Source organism: Megalobrama amblycephala, linkage group LG24 (assembly GCF_018812025.1).
Source record: "Megalobrama amblycephala isolate DHTTF-2021 linkage group LG24, ASM1881202v1, whole genome shotgun sequence".
NCBI lineage: Eukaryota > Metazoa > Chordata > Actinopteri > Cypriniformes > Xenocyprididae > Megalobrama > Megalobrama amblycephala.
Window position 1 is genome coordinate 9681698 of NC_063067.1, and position 15455 is coordinate 9697152.

The 15455-nt window shown below is 36.0% G+C and overlaps 1 protein-coding gene across 1 annotated transcript; it reads right to left on the reverse strand.

Moving 5' to 3' along the window:
* Positions 1-12928: 12928 nt before the first annotated feature.
* LOC125260837 (N-acetyltransferase family 8 member 3) lies at positions 12929-13749 on the reverse strand. The gene has a single exon (XM_048179394.1). It carries the CDS (start codon positions 13691-13693, stop codon positions 12929-12931), a length of 765 nt encoding a protein of 254 aa, XP_048035351.1. The 5' UTR covers positions 13694-13749.
* Positions 13750-15455: the final 1706 nt, after the last annotated feature.

Genomic DNA, 15455 nt, shown 5'->3' on the forward strand with positions numbered 1-15455 from the left:
TGTTCATTGTTAGTTCATGCATTAACTAATGTTAACAAATGAAACCTTATTGTAAAGTGTTACCACAAATACTCTTCTTACACATGTCTAAGCACCTCTGTGGCATAATAATTTGTGCTCTAAGACCCAAATCACCCCGGGTGGCATATCAGCTAGTCAAACAGACAAGCATGAAGCCCTGAGCCTCTGCTTAGTAAACAAGCCCAAGTGATTCCATCATATTATCGTTATTTGCACAGGTCTCCACAACCTGCATATGCACCATCCTCAGGTAAAGATTCATAAAAGTACCCTGTTTGTGGAAGCACTCGAGCTCCCGCTGCCCGGGTTGATACCATGACAACAGCTGTCGGCCACAGTGCTGAAGGTGCCGCACATCCGTGCCGAAATAAGAGCCCTCCTGCCCTGTGAAGTGTTCGGCATTTCTCTGGGCAGATAGCACACTACTTGACTCTGGTTTCAAGTGGATTTTCAAAGAGAACAAAAAGAGGATGTTTGCTCTTTATAGGCGTAATGACTCACACGTTCAGTGTCTGAGTGGTGCATTGTGTGGTCATCAGATTGAGGATGTTTTTAACACCCCAAAGAGTTGCATCCTATGGACTTTTTATCTCACAATTCTGAATTCCTAGCTTATATCTCCAATTCTGAGAAAAAAAAAAAATCAAAATTGCGAGATTATAGTGTACAATTATGACTTTTCCTTCAGAATGACAAGATATAAACTCACAATTCTGACTTTTTTCTTGCAATTCTGAGTATATCTCACAATTTTGATAAAAAAGTTAATTATATTGTACAATTCAGACTTTTTTCCCTCAGAATTGCATGATATAAACTCAAATATGACTTTTTTTTGCAATTCTGACTTTTTTCTCACAATTGCCAGTTTATATCTCACAATTTTTAGAAAACAAGTCAGAATTGTGATACATAAACTTGGAATTGTGAGAAAAATGTCTGAATTGTGAGACACAAATTCACAATTCTGACTTTTCCCCTCAAAATTGTGACATATAAACTCATAATTCTAACTTTATTACTCGCAAATCCAAGTTTCTTGCCTCACAATTCTGATGTTTTTCTCGCAATCCCAAGTTTATATCTCACAAGTTTCAGAAAAAAGGTCAGAATTGTGAATTTGTATCTCAGAATTGTGTTTATATTGTCCAATTCGGACTTTTTTTTTAAACTCAAAATTGCAAAATATAAACTCACAATTGACTTTTTTCTTGCAATTAAACTCTATAACTAGCAATTTCCAGTTTATATCTTACAATTCTGAGGGGAAAAAAGTCTTTTTGCAAAACATAAGAATTGCAAAACATAAACTCACAATTCTGACTTTTTCTTGCAGTTGCGTGTTTATATCTCATGGTTTTTAGAAAAATGTCAGAATTGTGAGATATAGACTTGGAATTGCGAGAAAAATGTCTGAATTGTGAGAAACAAGTCCGCAATATTGACTTTTTTCCTCCAAATTGCAAGATACAAACTCACAATTTTAACTTTATAACTCGCAATTCCGAGTTTATATCTCACATTTCTGATGTTTTTCTCATAATTCCAAGTTTATATCTCACAATTCTGACTTTTTTCTCACAATTCCGACATTATATCTCACAATTTTTAGAAAAAAATCAGAATTGCGAATTTGTATCTCACAATTCTGAGTAAAAAGTCAGAATTGAGTTTATATCGTCCAATTCTTAATTTTTTACTCAAAATTTTGAGATATAAACTCACAATTGACTCTTTTCTTGCAATTCAGACTTTATAACTAGCAATTTCCAGTTTATATCTTACAATTCTGAGGGGAAAAAAGTCTTTTTGCAAAACATAAGAATTGCAAGACTCACAATTCTGACTTTTTCTTGCAGTTGCGAGTTTATATCTCAGATCTCACAATCTAGACTTTATAACTTGCAGTTGCGAGTTTATATCTCATGGTTTTTAGAAAAATGTCAGAATTGTGAGATATAGACTTGGAATTGCGAGAAAAATGTCTGAATTGTGAGAAACAAATCCACAATTCCGAGTTTATATCTCATATTTCTGACGTTTTTCTCATAATTCCGAGTTTATATCTCACATTTCTGTTTTTCTCATAATTCCAAGTTTATATCTCACAATTCTGACTTTTTTCTTGCAATTCCGAGTTTATATCTCACAATTTTTAGAAAAAACTCAGAATTGTGAATTTGTATCTCACAATTCTGAGTTTATATCGTCCAATTCTTACTTTTTTTACTCAAAATTTCGAGATATAAACTCACAATTGACTCTTTTCTTGCAATTCAGACTTTATAACTAGCAATTTCCAGTTTATATCTTACAATTCTGAGGGGAAAAAAGTCAGATTTGCAAAACATAAGAATTGCAAAACATAAACTCACAATTCTGACTTTTTCTTGCAATTCCGAGTTTATATCTCACATTTCTGACGTTTTTCTCATAATTCCAAGTTTATATCTCACAATTCTGACTTTTTTCTTGCAATTCCAAGTTTATATCTCAGAATTTTTAGAAAAAACTCAGAATTGCGAATTTGTATCTCACAATTCTGAGTTTATATCATCCAATTCTTACTTTTTTTACTCAAAATTTCGAGATATAAACTCACAATTGACTCTTTTCTTGCAATTCAAACTTTATAACTAGCATTTTCCAGTTTATATCTTACAATTCTGAGGGGAAAAAGTCAGAATTGCAAAATTTAAACTCACAATTCTGACTTTTTCTTGCAATTGCAAGTTTATATCTCAGATCTCACAATCCAGACTTTATAATTTGCAGTTGCGAGTTTATATCTCATGGTTTTAGAAAAATGTCAGAATTGTGAGATATAGACTTGGAATTGCGAGAAAAATGTCTGAATTGTGAGAAACAAATCCGCAATTATGACTTTTTTCCTCCAAATTGCAAGATACAAACTCACAATTTTAACTTTATAACTCGCAATTCCGAGTTTATATCTCACAATTCTGACGTTTTTCTCATAATTCCACGTTTATATCTCACAATTCTGACTTTTTTCTTGCAATTCCAAGTTTATATCTCACAATTTTTAGAAAAAACTCAGAATTGCGAATTTGTATCTCACAATTCTGAGTTTATATCGTCCAATTCTTACTTTTTTTTACTCAAAATTTCGAGATATAAACTCACAATTGACTCTTTTCTTGCAATTCAAACTTTATAACTAGCATTTTCCTGCTTATATCTTACAATTCTGAGGGGAAAAAGTCAGAATTGCAAAATATAAACTCACAATTCTGACTTTTTCTTGCAATTGCGAGTTTATATCTCAGATCTCACAATCCAGACTTTATAACTTGCAGTTACGAGTTTATATCTCATGGTTTTTAGAAAAATGTCAGAATTGTGAGATATAGACTTGGAATTGCGAGAAAAATGTCTGAATTGTGAGAAACAAATCCGCAATTATGACTTTTTTCCTCCAAATCGCAAGATACAAACTCAGAATTTTTAACTTTATAACTCGCAATTCCGAGTTTATATCTCACATTTCTGACGTTTTTCTCATAATTCCAAGTTTATATCTCACAATTCTGACTTTTTTCTTGCAATTCCAAGTTTATATCTCACAATTTTTAGAAAAAACTCAGAATTGTGAATTTGTATCTCACAATTCTAAGTTTATATCGTCCAATTCTTACTTTTTTTACTCAAAATTTTGAGAGATAAACTCACAATTGACTCTTTTCTTGCAATTCAGACTTTATAACTAGCAATTTCCAGTTTATATCTTACAATTCTGAGGGGAAAAAAGTCAGATTTGCAAAATATAAACTCACAATTCTGACTTTTTCTTGCAATTGTGAGTTTATATCTCAGATCTCACAATCCAGACTTTATAATTTGCAATGGTGAGTTTATATCTCACAATTCTGATATTTTTTTCTCAGAAATCGCTATTTTTTTTTTATTCCGTGATAGAAACAAGCATCCAACTTAGATGTGACTCATGCATTCGTAATACCTCTGGAGGCTCAAGCTAAGCTAAGAATTCACACACTGTTTAGGACTAAGTTGGTTAAGCCTCAATTCAACACATTCATTGGATTAATCTCAAGGGCATGTAAAAAAAAAAAAAAAAAAAAAAACTGGGTTATTGTTCATCATGTGGCATTCATTCAAAAAATGGGCACTTTTAGTATTTTTAGCACTACTGTCAAGGGAAGAAGTGTAAAAAAAACAAGCATTAGCAATTATCACACAATTAAAAGTGCAATTAGATTAAATCTCTCATTCACTTCAACTCAGAAGCAATGATTTGGTAAAATGAGCAGTTTTTCACATCATTCACTGTGAGCTTTAACACAGTTGTTTACAAAAACATCTACATTTTTAAACAGAAGCAATACACCGTCGTTTCCAAAAGGGTGGTTCGTCAAACTAACGAGAAGCTAATAATTAATTATATCAATTATTAAATTAAAATAAATAGAGATACAACAATATACAATAAACACCTGCATAACAACAAATAGCAATAAACTCCTGCATTGACGAGTTCAGAGATACCCACAACTTAAGTTTGAACAGACATTTTTAGCGGTCATAAATTCTGGAGAAAAATAGTACACACTGTAAGAAATAACAATGGTAGAAAAACTGAAAAGATTCTGGTCATTTTTTGCCAGGACATTATCTGTTGAGTTTAAATCGTGGCCATGCTGTACTAATTTGTTCCCTTGTTTTAAGATTTAACTAAAATGATGGAAGCAATTAAGAAAATGTGGCCATAATAATAAATAGTGACTATGATATTGATTTTTCCACTCACGTCATGTGTGGGGCTCTGTAAGGAGGAAAAAATACCTCGATTTGGATTTAAGCATGAATCGATTTCGGAGCTTTTCCTACTGCTTAACCAGCATACAACATGACAGGCAACACAAAAGTCAAATTCAGAAAACAAAACCAGAATGTCTTGCTGTTTGCTCCTCAACCATGACAGCTAAAATGGCATCTAATTCATTTTGAACACTTGATCACAGTATCCAGCTTCGGTTCTTTCCTATAAGTCACATCTGTCTGATTCTATTATTTCAGATCTATTAAGCTTTTGAAGAAAACATGTTCAAAGAAAGTCACAGACCTGAACTTTCCTTCAAAAAGTGACCTTAAAGTGACCCCGTAGTGTCTTTGAAGCTGTATTGCTGACCGAGGACATCTTGCTATTGTGAAATCACAAACTCTAGCGATTCACATATCCTGCTGTCACACAGCATGCTGCCGAATATCTGTTTCCACATAAAAGATGAGATCACTGTTATAAAAACTCCTCTGTAAATCACTGTCACATACACAAATTTGGAAATGAAGCAGAATTGCATGAGTGCAATAAAATGAACATGAGTACACATTAAATACTTCTTAATTTTTAAAAGACACTTTGTAAAATTATAATAATTAAGTGTAGAAAATTAAAGTTAAATCGACAGCCCTGGCTATAATACATTCAGCTTGCTCCCCCAAAATTTGCATTAAAAGAAAAGGAAAATTTTCGAATTAATTGGCATTCTATACTCGCCTCGCACCCAGCAGCGTGTGTGTGTGTGTGTGTTGATTTCTATGTTCCCTCTTAAACCCAAGAGTGAGTTCATTAAAGAGAACTGTGCTTTTTTGCATCTCTCATCCCTCCTTTATCTCTTCACTTTAATGTCTGCTAAAAGATGATGGTATATGAAATGGCCTTTCTATTTAGAGGTGATGTGTGTGTAATTTTTTCGCTGTTTGAATACTTTTTCCAGCTTAATATGCAGAGACAACTATAAATAAGCCATTTGTAAGTTGATTCCCTGGAAAGTGTAAACACTGCAACTCTATCAAAACATTGCGTGCTTTGTTTGAGCAGCCCAATAAGCCCCACACAGCGATACTGACTCAACTTTTTGACTTTGACTAGCAAGCTAGCATTTAGAAACAGCACAGACACCGTAGCAACTGCCTAGCAACACCTTAGCAACTACATAGCAACATGCCCCAGCCATATCTTGGCAACAGAATAAAGACACAATTAGGGCATTGTACTGATAACAACTTAAAGGGATAGTTCACTCAAAAATGAAAATTTGATGTTTATCTGCTTACCCCCAGGGCATCCAAGATGTAGGTGACTTTGTTTCTTCAGTAAAACACAAATGATGATTTTTAACTCCCACCGTTGTGGTCTGTCAGTCGTATAATGCATGTCAATGGGAACTCCATCTATAAGAGTCAAAAAAACATGCACAGACAAATCCAAATTAAACCCTGCGGCTCATGACAACATATTGATGTCCCAAAAAATTATATAAATACTGTTTGGTTTCTCACACAAACCGATCGTTTCATGTCTTAGGACATCAATGTGTCTTCACGAGCCGCAAGGTTTAATTTGGATTTGTCTGTGCATGTTTTTTTGACTCTTATAGATGGAGTTCCCATTGACATGCATTATACGACTGACAGACCACAACGGTGGGAGTTAAAAATCATAATTTGTGTTTTACTGAAGAAACAAAGTCACCTACATCTCGGATGCCCTGGGGGTAAGCAGATAAACATCAAATTTTCATTTTTGGGTGAACTATCCCTTTAAAGGGGCTGTATGTAAGAATTTTCATTCATTTCTTTTTATATTTGCCAATGTGTCATTACAAACAGTAATGAAACTTAAAAAATGAGGCCTTCCCTGACTTCCTAGATGGTGTTGGGAACTTCTTTGTACTTCTAAGCAAAAAACGAAAAATAACTTCGCTGTGAATAAAAAGCCTTGAATCACGTTCAGTCTCTTCTATGTTACGTGTGCGAACACGAGCAAAAGTTGCTGGATGCAGTTCACTTAATGGCCACCGGTGTCGCTAATAACAAGGGTTTCTGAATAGAGTACCTCAGAGATGACGTGTTTTTGTAGGCCAACCCGGAAGTTAGCGGCGCACGGGTTCCCTCGATCGAAAGCCTAAGCATTTTTCCCATAGACTTTTGGAAAATCGCAAAAAATAAGCTCTGTATGATACTTACACGTTTTGTCTATCAAGATAATCTTTACAAGTTAACACAACATTTTGAAGCCTAAATAAAGTGGTCAGATATAAAAAGCTAACAGTAGGCTATAAACAGACTACAGCACACCATGGTCGCGGATCAACGTCGTCACCACCAAACTTCCTCAAACTTTATTTAAAAAACAACTTATTTAAAAACATGCTCGCTGATTATGATCTGCGCTGTGTATGAATACTTATCCACTTTTTCATGAGAAATGCTGTCCAAATGTCCTGTTTGTCATGGTGACGTCTAAAGTCCCCGCCAAAGGAAGCAGTCCCTTTTAGCAACTTGTTGGCAACCGCCGATTTTAAAGGTGCCCTAGATTATGTTTTTAACAGATGTAATATAAGTCTAATGCTGCGTTCACACCAAACGCGAATAGAGCGTCAAATTCGTGTCTACCGCGTCTAGTTTGCCGCTTGAACATTTTGAATGCATTAGCGCGTCTAGAGCGAAATAGACGCGCGTAAAAAATAATCGTTTGAAGTGAAATTGACGCGCGTCCGAGGCGAAATCCGCTTCTTGTGGGAGGGGCAAGTGCTAGGCGGTTGTCTGTTTGCAAGATGGCTGATGTTGATCGTGCATTCATCGAGAGAGCTACTGCTTTGTATTCGCGGGTCGATAAACGTGTACGTGACTCAAAAGTGAAATGTGTATTTACAACTTACCAGATTGCCCAATCTCCTCACCGACACTCTTCCAAGCGAGGTCCTTTTTATTCCTGTCTCTATAGAAGTATGAACTTGTGTCATAAATCTCTGGGTGACTGCTCACTGATAATATCAGTCGTTCCTCCATTTTGAATGAGTGACTCCGTGCGGGCCTGCCGCCACAGCAGCAAGCAGGCTCCTGATTGGTTAACGCGGCGCGAATTTACGGCAAAGTTCAAATTTTTCAACTCGGGCGTCAGACGCGAATTCGCGTCAAACACGTAAACGCTCAATTCGCGTCATTCGCGCGAACTAGACGCGCGAATGAGGCGAATTCGCGTCTTCCGCGCCGCGCTAAACGCCTCATTCGCGCCGCGAGACCTACAGACGCGCGTAAACGCGTCTTTACATTGACTTAACATTGAAATCATTCGCGCCAGACGCTCTATTCGCGTTTGGTGTGAACACAGCATTAGGTGTCCCCTGAATGTGTCTGTGAAGTTTCAGCTCAAAATACCCCATAGATTTTTTTTATTAATTTTTTTTAACTGCCTATTTTGGGGCATCATTATAAACGCGGCGATTTTATGCTGCGGCCCCTTTAAATCCCGTGCTCTCCGCCCACAGAGCTCGCGCTTGCCTTGAACAGTGCCTTAACAAAGTTTACACAGCTAATATAACCCTCAAAATGGATCTTTACAAAGTGTTCGTCATGCATGCGGCATGCATGCGTCGGATTATGTGAGTATTGTGTACTGTTATATTGTTTACTTCTGATTTTGAATGAGTTTGATAGTGCTCCGTGGCTAACGGCTAATGCTACACTGTTGGAGAGATTTATAAAGAATGAAGTTGTGTTTATGAATTATACAGACTGCAAGTGTTTAAAAATGAAAATAGCGACGGCTGTCTTGTCTCCGTGAATACAGTAATAACCGATGGTAACTTTAACCACATTTAACAGTACATTAGCAACATGCTAACAAAACATTTAGAAAGACAGTTTACAAATATCACTAAAAATATCATGTTATCATGAATTATGTCAGTTATTATTGATCCATCTGCCATTTTACGCTATTGTTCTTGCTTGCTTACCTAGTCTGATGATTTGGTTGTGCACATCCAGTTTTTCAATTTTTCATTCGAGGGCACCTTTAAGACACAATAAAGGTTTAAAAAATCACAAGCGGGTTATAATTGGTGTGTTTTATGTCATAGATCAAAACGTGACAATATTTAGAGGTTTACCACAGACCTTATTTCAGGCGATTTAGGAAAAATCCATTCAAAAAACCCATAGACTTTACGGCGATGGAACCGGAAGTCCTAAAATGCACATAACCTAACATAACCGCTTTAAATGTCAAGTCAAATTTATTTGTATAGCGCTTTTCACAATACATATAGTTTCAAAGCTGCTTTACAGAAAATCATGTTAACGTTTATAATGTCTTAATATCTTCATGCCTTATAGTTGCATTTATCAGATTAGAGTTGGGAGATAATATTATTTACAATCAAGCAGTTGAAATTTGCTATACAATATATATCGCCATATGCAGATAAAGTTGTGCATACTTACATATCCAACTTTATATAAAGAGCTGGGCGATAATATAGTTACATACGAAATAAAAAATCAGGTAGTAGACATTCGCTATTTAGTATATATCAGCTCACGCGAGTATACTGTGCATATGCAAAAAAACATTTGGATATAATATATCCAACTTTATATATAGTGCAATAATATAGTTTACATTTTAGAGATGATATAAACAATCATGCCGCTAAGATTTGCTACATATATATTGCTTTACTTGAGTATACTGAATGTTTGCAGGTAAAGTAGGATGTTCTATATCCAACTTTTATTATATTGCTGGGTGATAATATAGTTTATATTTTTCTAAAATACAACATTCAAGCAGTTGATATTTATACATCATATAATATACATACATTACGGTTAAAATCATCATGAAATAAAAAATTGACAATTGTTTTTTATGCAATATTGTAGTATTTATTATAAATGATTTATCCATGCACATCATTATTTTTTTCATTCATGTGCCTCATAATCTTTAATTAAAATAACTTCCCCTCCCTCTTGCAGCATCATCTGATGACATACTGGCACAAGGGTGGGACAACCTGTCGCTCACATGAGATCCACCAATAGAAAACCACAACCATCCAATCAATTCCTCATGGACAAAATCAAGTCCCATTCAACATTTTTTTTCAGGTCAACTTTATATGGTTAACAATACTCTTCAAAAGCTAATATAATCCAATCTACAGGAATATTTTCTGAAGAAAATGATGGTGATGCTATTGGCACAGAGCATTATATATACTTCACCTTTTTATGTCCTGATAATGTCACATAAGTATATAAACTCTATGCACATGTAAATTCAGCCCTAGAAGTCCCATTGCTGTATTTACACACTGTAAACTGATAAATATTCTGGGTACCATGTCCGAGTATAGAGGAAACTTTGATTGAATATTTATCCTCTCCAAAACATCAAATTTCTCCAAGCTGTAAATATACCTCCAAAAATGCACAGTCACACACCTTGACGTTTGCCAATTATTCAGCATTAACACTATGGCATTATCCGTCCTGACATCATCTGTGTCCCTTACTTATATGTGCATATGCATGCATTAGAGTCATGATGTGTAATTTAGACAATTATTTTAAAACCCTCCTTATGCATGGTAGGAATAATAATGATGGAAGTCATTACTAGAGGCTAATTCCCCTCGGAGTGGCTGAGAGGGGGCTCAGTAGCGCAGACATCACCCGAGAGATCGTCACCTGCCGACTGGACAGTGCTTTAATACCATCTGACAAGATCTGAGAGGGTGATTGATGTCTGTGCTCTGCTAGTAATGTGTGCGCATCTCAGCCAACCATAGCTCACCTTTGGGAAAGAGTACATATATTTTGGGGTCTTTTCTCTGAATGCATAAATATATATCCTGGATATATGAATCCAAATGTATAATTTTATTTTGTAATCAAAATATATGTTACATGTAACAAGGACACTGTAAAATAGTGTTACCCATATACAGACATGTGAAAAAGAAAGGACACCCTATTGAATCCTATGTATCCCAACCCCCTTTTGTACTACTGAGGACTGACATTCTTCAATAGGCCGACTACAATAGCAGTGTTACCTGATTAAACATGGGTTTTGCTCCCAATGATGTGAGTAGAAAACACTAGCTCCTTTATTCCAATTTGCACAATAGGCTCATAATGTCATTGCTGCAAGAATGTTAAACCTCCAGCCGCTTTCTTTGGTTTTGCATTTCAGTGGTATTTTAAGACTTAAGTATGGTCATATGGGTCAGCTGGCATAAATTCCTCTGGATCAATGAGATTCAACCTTTCTTGAAAGCTAAAAGTAGTTTATATACTGTTTTTACACCTCAGCTTCTATTTGCATTACAATTCTAATGGACGAGAGAGCAAACTATGATATTTGTATTGTTTATTGCTTGTGGTGTTTGTATAGATCCCATATAGTAATATAAAGAAAACAACATATTATTTAGAGAAAAAAACAACGTTTGTTTTAAATTGCTTTTAAATCTTTGTCAAAATTTCTGGTCAGGCTTTCTCAAGCCAACTTTAAAGTTTGTTTACAAAGTTTACTCATCTAGTTTTAAAGGATTAGTTCACTTTAAAATGAAAATTAGCCCAAGCTTTACTCACGCTCAAGCCATCCTAGATGTATATGATTTTCTTCTTTCTGATGAACACAATCGGAGTTATATTAATAGACGCATCCAAGCTTTAGAATGGCAGTGAATGGGATCAACGAGTATGAAGCTGAAGAAAGTGCATCCATCCATTATAAACATACTCCACGCGGTTAATAAAGGCCTTCTGAAGTGAAGCGATGCATTTGTGTTAGAAAAATATAAATATTTAACAAGTTATAAAGTAAAATATCTAACTTCCGCCAGACCGCCTTCCGTATTCAGCTTACGAAAAAAATGTAACTGATGTCACGTCACTTACGTTTTTTTCGTTAAGTTGAAATCGGAAGGCGTAGGACATAATGTAAGCATTTTTGAACTGCGAGAGGCGCTACACTTTCTTTGTAAGTTGAATATGGAAGGTATATACACATAGGATGGCTTGAGGTTGAGAAAATCTTGGGGTAATTTTCATTTGAAAGTGAACTAAATCTTCCAAATTTGCATTGCTCTTTGTTTTTGCACTGAGAATAGGCTTGATTGCCAAGGGATGGTCAAATTGTGAATAAGAGATATAAATCTAAACATACTTGTACTCTAATGAGAGAAAGTTGACATGTAGTTGCAAAGTTATATAGTTATATAGAATGTCTAAAGTGGACTATTGAAATAAAGTGTAACCCACGGATTTAAAGGGTTAGTTCACCCAAAAATGAAAATTCTGTCATTTATTACTCACCCTCATGCCGTTCCACACCCGTAAGACCTTCGTTAATCTTCGGAACGCAAATTAAGATATTTTTTTTTAAATCCGATGGCTCAGTGAGGCCTCCATAGGGAGCAATGGACATTTCCTCTCTCAAGATCCATTAATGTACTAAAAACATATTTAAATCAGTTCATGTGAGTACAGTGGTTCAATATTAATATTATAAAGCGACGAGAATATTTTTGGTGCGCCAAAAAAACTAAATAACGACTTATTTAGTGATGGCCGATTTCAAAACACTGCTTCAGGAAGCTTCGGAGCACAAATGAATCAGTGTATCGAATCATGATTCAGATCGCGTGTCAAACCGCCAAACGGCTGAAATGTGACTTTGGCGCTCCGAACAGCTGATTCGACACGCTGATTCATAATGCTCCGAAGCTTCCTGAAGCAGTGTTTTGAAATCGGCCATCACTAAATAAGTCGTTATTTTGTTTTTTTTTGGCGCACCAAAAATATTCTTGTCGCTTTATAATATTAATATTGAACCACTGTACTCACATGATGTAAATATGTTTTTAGTACATTAATGGATCTTGAGAGAGGAAATGTCATTGCTGGCTATGCAGGCCTCACTGAGCCATCGGATTTCATCAAAAATATCTTAATTTGCGTTCCGAAGATTAACGAAGGTCTTACGGGTGTGGAACGGCATGAGGGTGAGTAATAAATGACAGAATTTTCATTTTTGGGTGAACTAACCCTTAAACATTGCGGTTTAAAGATGCTTTTCCATTCGTATTACATTGATCCTGGCCAGTTTTGAGACCAAACGGTTAGGGTGTGTGTTGCTGTGCACGGATGTCACAGTAAAACCCAGTTTGCGGAAAATCGAAATGGCCGCGGTCTGTGGGGAGCTGATCTCTACGACCACTCGAGAAAGTCCCTGCTCCTTACAGAACTCTACAGCCGTCTCTACCAGCTGAGTTCCCAGACCTTTACGTCGCTGGTTGAAGGACACGATTAATTGAAACACCTCTGCTGTCGCTGCATCGTCTGCGTTCCATCCATCCTTCGAAACGTCGCCCTTCACACCAACTACAGCCAGCAGCCCGACCACCTTCGACTTCCCGTTCACCTCCATCTCCGCCACCCAGAAATGATTCACCTGGTTATCCAAGAACTTGGCCTGAATATCTGCCATTTCCAGTTCCATCTTCCTCTTGAGGTAGCTGTCGTAAATCTCATGGCAGCAATAGTAAACCAAGCAAGCCCAAGCTCCTCCGAAGAGCACGGCCTGGAAGCATGAGCTCCCTCCCAGCACATATCCGGCCACGGAGACGCTGAGGGTCACGCCGATGTGGTCGGGATGACTCATGGCTTTGAAGAAGGCTGGGTAGACATGCTCCAGAATGCCAAAGCGGAAGAGAGAGACAATAGCAGACTTATCTGTGGGCTTGTAGGGCCTGATTACACTCTGCACTGCAAGAGAGAAAAGACACAGGGATTCAGCTTGATGTTGACCGAACATCTGCAAAGTCATGCAGATTTATAGGCAGAAGGAAGGACGTGCAGAAAGAACCCTTGTAATTAAAACCAGAGTTATTATCATTAATGGGTTAGTTCACCCAAAAATGAAATTTCTGTCATTAATTACTCACCCTCATGTCGTTCCAAACCCATAAGACTTTCATTCATTTTCAGAACACAAGTTAAGATATTTTTGATTAAATCCAAGAGAAATATAGAAAGCAACATAATTACCATCATTCAAGGTCAAGGAAAGTAGTAAAGACATTGTTAAAATAGTCTTTTGCGTTCAGAGCTTCCAGGGTCAGAACGCCAGCTCAGTATTGGTCAATGCTGTTCATGTGAGCAGCACAAAGCATGCATGTGATGCTGACGCTGAACGTAAATGTCTATTTTAACAATGTCTTCACTACTTTCTGGACCTTGAATGGCGGTAATTATGTTGCTTTCTATGGGGGATTAAAAAAACCTCTTGGATTTCATCAAAAATGTCTTAATTTGTGTTCTGAAGATGAACAAAGGTCTTGCAGGAAAGTACTTAATGCCAGAAATTTCATTTTTGGGTGAACTAACCCTTTAACTAAAGCTAAATCCATAAAATATTAAATGTTAACTAAAATAAAACATAAAACAACTTCAACTTATTTTATTTCAGCTAGTTGTCATGGCAGTATTTCTAATTTCCATTTAGTTTAAATCGAAGAACTACAATAACAAACTAATAATAACTATTTAAAAAGATTATTTAAAAAAATGATAAAACCACACAACAAAATTACTAAAATTTTAACTAAAATTAAAACTGAATTCAGAAAATATGAAATGAAATCTAATTCAATTTATATAAAAATAGTTTATCAATGATACTAAAATAAAACTGATTAAAGCACATGAATCATACAAAATCATGCATTTGGTTGTGTGTTTCACATATTATCACTTGAAAAGAGCATTTGAAGCTTCGAATTTGTGCAGGCAAAACATTTCAAAACCTAAAACATGATTCTGTGGAAAAAATGAATGAATTTCATGTGTATTTTTCATCAAAGAAAGAAAGAGCGAGCACAGAACAGAACACCATATCCTTTGATAAAAAAAAAAACAGAAATAATTGTAATAAATACATTTCTATTAGAATGTCTGTTAGTTGTAAACAATCAACAAACTTCATACATTATAATAAAAGAATATTTCACATTTGGGAATCATGTCATTTGGTGTGAACCCAAGCAACACCCCTGAACTCACAACTTACAAGCAGACAAGCAGAACCGTCACCCACACATAAATCAAAAAAATTATGTATTGTGCCACAACTCTGTTATTTATAATAATTTACCCAAGCTATTCCTGTCCTTGCATGCTAATTGCATTAACGGGAAGACACACCTGCCACCTTTGAGACACCTCGCACAACACATTCCTACAGAAAAAAAGTTAACTTACAGCTAGTTTTCTGTACCATCGCTGCTGCTTGCTGTACTTCACTCTCGAACGCTCTACGCCTTCTTTCTTCCTCGCTCATGAACTTTAGCCAGAGTATTGGGACAAATACCCATTACAGAGGAGCTTATGGAAATAGTGCATGTTCACACACACACACACACACACACACACACACACACACACACACACACACACAGAGAGTCAGCGCCTCTAGTATTTTATAAAATCAGTTCTAATCTTGGCCTGACTGTGTAATGAGGTCTTCATATGCCTGTCTGGATCAGAAGAGCTGCATATCTCAATGACTTTGTAGGACTGAACCAGTTTGT

What these genes read in the sequence shown, in the direction of transcription:
- LOC125260837 (XM_048179394.1), bottom strand. Translation starts at nt 13,693, where the DNA reads ATGACTTTGCAGATGTTCGGTCAACATCAAGCTGAATCCCTGTGTCTT.